Source organism: Neoarius graeffei, chromosome 2, assembly GCF_027579695.1.
Source record: "Neoarius graeffei isolate fNeoGra1 chromosome 2, fNeoGra1.pri, whole genome shotgun sequence".
Lineage (NCBI taxonomy): Eukaryota > Metazoa > Chordata > Actinopteri > Siluriformes > Ariidae > Neoarius > Neoarius graeffei.
This window is the reverse complement of record NC_083570.1, coordinates 89324118-89330814: the sequence shown is the minus strand read 5'-3', so window position 1 is coordinate 89330814 and position 6697 is coordinate 89324118. Positions and strand designations below refer to the sequence as shown.

The 6697-nt window shown below is 40.6% G+C and overlaps 1 protein-coding gene across 1 annotated transcript; it reads left to right on the top strand.

The window, feature by feature from the left end:
- The first annotated feature begins 496 nt into the window (after positions 1-496).
- Positions 497-2962, top strand: LOC132870174 (protocadherin alpha-3-like). The gene has a single exon (XM_060903757.1). The coding sequence runs from the start codon at positions 497-499 to the stop codon at positions 2960-2962; it is 2466 nt and encodes an 821-aa protein (XP_060759740.1).
- The last annotated feature ends 3735 nt before the right edge of the window (positions 2963-6697 follow it).

Here is a 6697-nt window from a genome sequence, read left to right as displayed (position 1 = left end):
ACATTTCCTAATAATCAATTTTTATTCGGATGGTAGACATCTGCTTACGAAAGAAACTCCTACTGGGTTCTTAATATGGAGAATGGGATTGAATTTTCCATGGAAAAATTTGCAAGAAGGAAATAGTTATATAGATTTTAAACCCATAAACCTATTCATAAACCGTTTCCTTTCTGCCACATACAATGCGCAATTAAATTAAATAATTTAAAAAAAATACAGACGTGACTGTGCTCCACATGGCGTCAGTATTACACCAACACAATATGAAGCCCTATGTCCTTTTTCTTTTTTTTCCCCCCTCCCTGTTTTCCAGGCTTGGCCTGGAAGTGTGTGCGTCGGGTGTATGGAGCAGAGCGATTTCTTTATTGGGTTGTTGTTTGATCCTGTTTTTTGTTACATTCCTGCGTGTTATTTATTATAACGTTTAATCGACCGCGATTCATGAAAATTATCGACAGTGTATTCTTGATTAATTTGTATATTTCCGTCCGCGATGGACGACGGCGGACAAAGGCGAAAATGGGAGTATTGCTGGATTGCTCTGTGTTTCTCTTTGCTATTGTACTTCGTGGAGCAGGTTTCCGGTCAGATAAGGTACTCTGTTCCGGAGGAGGTGAAAGAAGAAACAGTTGTGGGAAACATTGCTAAAGATTTGGGTCTTGATGTTGGTACTTTGGTGGACAGACGACTGCGTATCGTTTCTGGATCTAAGGACGAGCTTTTTAATGTAAACCAGGACAATGGAATCTTGTACATTCAAAAGAAAATCGACAGAGAGAAAATATGTGACGGTAATGAGGTCTGCTTCGTCAACCTAAAAATTGCTGTTGAGAATCCTCTTGAAATTCATTATATTGGAATTGAAATAGTTGACATAAACGACCACGCTCCCAGTTTTGCAGATAAGCACTTACATTTAAAGGTAGCAGAAAATAAAGCTCCAGGTGCGCGACTTGATTTGCAACCAGCCCGTGATCCAGATATTGGTGCTAATTCTATTCGCACTTACAAATTAAGCCAAAATGAACATTTTACTTTGGAAATAAAAGACGGCGATGAGGATAGAATTCCCGCGCTTGTTTTGCAAAAATATTTGGATCGGGAAAGTAACCATAAACATGAATTACTTTTAACGGCTATTGACGGTGGAAATCCACCAAAATCTGGGAATCTTAATATAACTATAACTGTCCTTGATATAAATGACAATCAGCCTTTGTGCAGCCAAGAGCTGTATTCGTTATCTTTACATGAAGACGTTGCTGTTGGAAAGATTGTGATGAGAGTGAATGCTACTGACCCAGATGAAAGCAGTAATGGAGAAATAGAGTATTCATGGGGTACAAATACTAAAAGTAAAATTCCAGAAATTTTTCAGGTTGATCGCATTACTGGAGAAATTCAAGTTAAAAAGGAGATCGATTTTGAGGACATTCAGACTTATAGATTAAACATACAGGCCTCCGATAAAGGACAGCCTCCGCTCTCTGTCGACTGCAGGGTTATTATTAAAATAATAGACGTGAACGACAATAAACCAGAAATAGAAGTAACCTCAATTCTAAACACCGTTCCAGAGGACTCAAAACCAGGAACTGTTATTTCACTGATTAGTGTTACAGACAAAGACTCTGAAATTAATGGCAAAGTCCTTTGTAGCATCTCAGTTGGTTTGCCATTTGAGCTAAAGTCATCTGTTGAAGAAAACGTGTATTCATTAATTACAAATAAACGCTTAGACAGAGAGCTCATATCTCACTATGATATTGTATTAACGGCTAAAGACATGGGCCAACCGGCTTTGTCTTCTTTTAAATCTCTGAGTGTGCAGATATCAGATATAAATGATAACCCCCCACAATTTCTTCAAAATCCACTTGAGCTTTATTTAAAAGAAAACAATGTTCTAGGCTCTTCAATATTCTCCGTGAGCGCAACTGACAAAGACCTGAACGAAAATGCGGAAATTACGTATCAGATCATGAAAGGTGAAGCGAGGTCGAATGGCATGTGGTCAGTTTTTAATATTAATGCAGAGACAGGTGCTATACACGCACTAAAGAGCTTTGACTTCGAAACCAAAAAGACGTTCCAGTTCCACGTGCTCGCTACAGATTCTGGAACTCCGTCACTAAGCAGCAACGTCACAGTGAACGTGTTCATTCTGGATCAGAACGACAACGTTCCAGTGATCTTATATCCAGTCAGCGCTAACGGTTCTGCTGAAGGTGTGGAGGAGATTCCCCGCAATGCCAACGCAGGACATTTGGTGACTAAAGTGAGAGCCTATGACGCGGATATAGGATACAATGGCTGGTTATTATTTTCACTGCAGGAAGTGAGTGACCACAGTCTCTTTGGTTTGGACCGCTATACAGGACAGATAAGGACCCTTCGCTCATTCACAGAAACAGATGAGGCTGAACATAAACTGGTCATACTGGTCAAAGACAATGGGAACGTTTCACTTTCAGCATCAGCGACTGTGATCATTAAACTTGTGGAGCCCAAAGAGGCTTTTGCAGCTTCTGATGTTAAAAACACTGTAAAGGAAGAGGAAGAAAATAACGTTACGTTTTATTTGATCATTACATTGGGTTCAGTTTCATTTCTTTTCATCATCAGTATCATCGTGCTGATTGTAATGCAGTGCTCCAAATCTGCAGACTATTCCTCCAAATATTTACAAGATACAAATTACGATGGAACACTGTGTCACAGCATCCAGTACAGATCCGGAGATAAACGCTACATGTTAGTTGGACCCAGAACGAGTATCGGTTCTACTATAGTTCCGGGCAGTAATGCGAATACTCTAGTGGTACAGGATCGCAGGAGGAGAACTTCTGGTGAGGTAAGCAGCACTCGCTTTGACAACTGCTACATTTTTTACAGTATAGTATGCAAGAAACAAACAGCACTTTTGTTCCTGAAATGCAAAATTATATGCTTTTTCTAAGAATGCGATTATCCTCCCTGAGCTTTTCACATGTGACAATGATGGGTTACTGATTTACCCCACTTACCTTGTACAGAATATACTGGGTTGAGTGGTTTCTATAATTTTGCTTAGTTGCTTACTTTTAAATAAAAACGCAAGTACTTTTAAATACGTAAGTTTTTATTTCCTTGCATAAATAAAAAAAAAATGTGATGATTTGCAAATCATGGTAAATTTTCATTGAAAATAGTACAAAGACAACATATTAAAACCTTATATATATATATATATATATATATATATATATATATATATATATATATATATATATATATATATATATATATATATATATATGCTAATTTTGAATTTGATGCCAGCAGCACGTTTCAAAAAAAGTTGCGACAGGGCCATGTTTATCTTTGTGTTGCATCACCTCTACCTTTAAAAACACTCTGTAAACGTTTGGGAACTAAGGAGTCAAATTGCTGTAATTTTGAAAGAGAAATGTTGTCCCATTCTTGCCTGATATACAATTTCTGTTGTTCAGCAGTTCAGGGTCTCCTTTATCATATTTTGCACTGGATAATGAGCCAAATGTTTTCAATAGGAGACAAGTATGGAATGCAAGGCAGGCCAGTTCAGCACCCGGACTCATCTCATCTCATCTCATCTCATTATCTCTAGCCGCTTTATCCTGTTCTACAGGGTCGCAGGCAAGCTGGAGCCTATCCCAGCTGACTACGGGCGAGAGGCGGGGTACACCCTGGACAAGTCGCCAGGTCATCACAGGGCTGACACATAGACACAGACAACCATTCACACTCACATTCACACCTACAGTCAATTTAGAGTCACCAGTTAACCTAACCTGCATGTCTTTGGACTGTGGGGGAAACCGGAGCACCCGGAGGAAACCCACACGGACAAGGGGAGAACATGCAAACTCCACACAGAAAGGCCCTCGCCGGCCATGGGGCTCGAACCCGGACCTTCTTGCTGTGAGGCGACAGTGCTAACCACTACACCACCGTGCCCCCCCACACCCGGACTCCTTTTTTTTTTTTTTTTTGGATGGAGCCATGCAATTGCAATACATGCAGAATCTGTTTTGGCATTGAATTCCTGAGAAAAGCAAGATCTTCCCTGAAAAAGATGTCATCTGGATGGCAGCATGTTTCTCCAAAACCTGTGTATATCATTCAGCATTAATGATGCCTTCCCACATGTGCAAGCTACCCATGCCATGTGCACCAATGCACCCTCATACCATCACAGACTTTTGAACTGTGCACTGATAACAAGCCAGATGGTCCTTCTCCCCCTTAGTCCAGAAGACATGGTCTCCATGATTTCCAAGATGAATTTTACATTTCAATTTGTCAAACCACAGGACAGTTTTCTACTTCACCTCAGTCCAAAAAGACTGAGACTAAAAGAATTCGGGCCAAGATAGCAGGGTTTCTGGATATTGGTTATATCTGGTTTTAACTTGCATTTGTAGATGCAGTGATTAACTGTTTTCAGACGATGGTTTTCTGAAGTGTTCCTGAGCTCATACAATGATTTTCACTACAGAACCGTGTCTGTTTTTAATGCTGTGTCGGCTGAGAGCCAGAAGATCACATGCATAGTGTTGGTTTTCGGCTTTGTTCCTTGTGTACAGAGATTTCCCTGGTCTTTCTAAATACTTCAATGACGTTACCACACATGATATGATCCCCAAATTATCTGCAATTTTATATTGAGGAATGTTATTCTTAAATTGTTGCACTGCTTGCCCACACAGTCTTTCACAGAGCGCCGCATCCTTCTCCATCTTTACTTCTGAGAGACTCCGCATCTCTTGCTCTTTTTTTTACCCAATAATATTACTGACCTGTTGCCAATTAACCCCTTTTTTTTAACATGATGACTTTTTTCAGTTTTTTGCAACCCTGTCCCAACTTTTTTGAAATGTGTTGTATCGGATTTAGTATTGTCAGTTAAGGTGGCTGCAGACAGATATACCATAAGTGCAGCAGGTGTTTATTTACAGCACAGGTAGGCATAGAAATCCAAATGTTAAGCAAACAGCAGAGTCATAAACAGGCAGGCCATACAAAGCACAAACAGAACATTAGAGGCAAGGCCAGGGGCGCCGCCAGAAATTTTGGGCCCCATGAAAGATTAGAATTTTGGGCCCCCCAACTTTGCCCACCCTCGTCACAATTGCACTATTGTCGTTATTTGACTTTTGATAGCCCATGGACCTTGAGTTTGTGACTTTGTTATTACATTTTATGTATTAACCTAGAGACTAGATGAAAACTGGTCAGTGACTAATTCTGGTGCATTTACAATCACAAATGAAAATTCAAGATTTTGCCACATCACTGTAAAACCTGATAAGGTCACTGAGCTCAAAAATTTTACTGAAACCGATTACGTAAAAATTTTTGAGGTAAGTAACTTAAATTTTTTAAGGTAAGATTTCTTAAAAATTACAATTAAGTGTAACTATAGTGTAATTTTTAAGAAAGCTTACCTTAAAAAATTTAAGTTACTTACCTCAAAAATTTTTACGTAATCGGTTTCAATAAAATTTTTGAGCTCAGTGACCTTATCGGGTTTTACCAAACTGTATATGGCACTTGCTCATTAAAAACTTCAATCCTAAAGCATTTATGGGTTGTATTGCTGCTTACCTCCTTCTCCAAAGGGGGGTTCAGTGGTTTGGTAGGGCGGAGGTCCCCCTGAGGCTGAATCTGTGCATATTTAGGGCACCCCATTAGTTATGTAACTGGTTATTAGCACTAGTTATTAGCACCAGCATAGCGTAATATTTCATCTTGTTTATCACACAAGTCAGTTTAGTTATTAAAATGGAAAAAATGTCACTGTACAAACTGTAAAAGTGTTCTCTTGATAGGCTAATCCAACCATGTTCATACTGTTCATTTACCATTGGCTAATATTTTGAACACATGTGAGCGATAGCTACCTTTCTTTGGGAAAAACTGAGTGACCAGTTGCCTGCCTCTCCGGTCCCTCTCAGCTTTCAGCTGCCTTTCTTTACGTTTTTGACAGCCACTCTTCATATTTAGCGATCATAGACTGTACGCACTCCACTGCTGGCTGGCTGGCTGCTGCACCGCGACACAGCAGCAAGTAGCGTTGCACTGATCAGCACACAGATTTAACGCATCGCACTTCTACCAGAACTGGACCGTACCATTTCGCAAAAGGGGGAGGGTTAAATGACAGTATGTTGAAGAACTCAAGAAATAGACAACCTTGTTCAATTAGCTCATTTTACCAGATGGAATATTGCATTGTTGTTATTTCAAAAGTCTTATTAAAATCATTAAAAGCATATTATCAGCCCCTTAAAGGGCCCCATGGCAGTGCTGGGCCCCTAGAACTGTTCTAACCTTTACCCCCATGGCGGCGCCCATGGGCAAGGCGAAAGCCAGACTCCAAATAAAACAAAACAAAGTCAAAAACCAGACTGCGCCCAGGGCTACGCACCGTGAACCACAGGAAACAACGTGTATACTTTGCCAAGTCTTAGAGTTTCCGGAGTCCCTGTATGCGCGCCGTGACTGCGCTCTGATCAGGCGCAGATGTCGGTAGTTAGTCCTTGCGGCGCGCAGCGCACAAATGCGCGTGGACGAGAGTAATAGGCAGAGCCGGCCCGTGGCATCGGCAATATAGGCAAATGCTAAGGGCGCTGCGTCCATCCAGGGGTGCAGAAACGGGGGGGGGAATTAT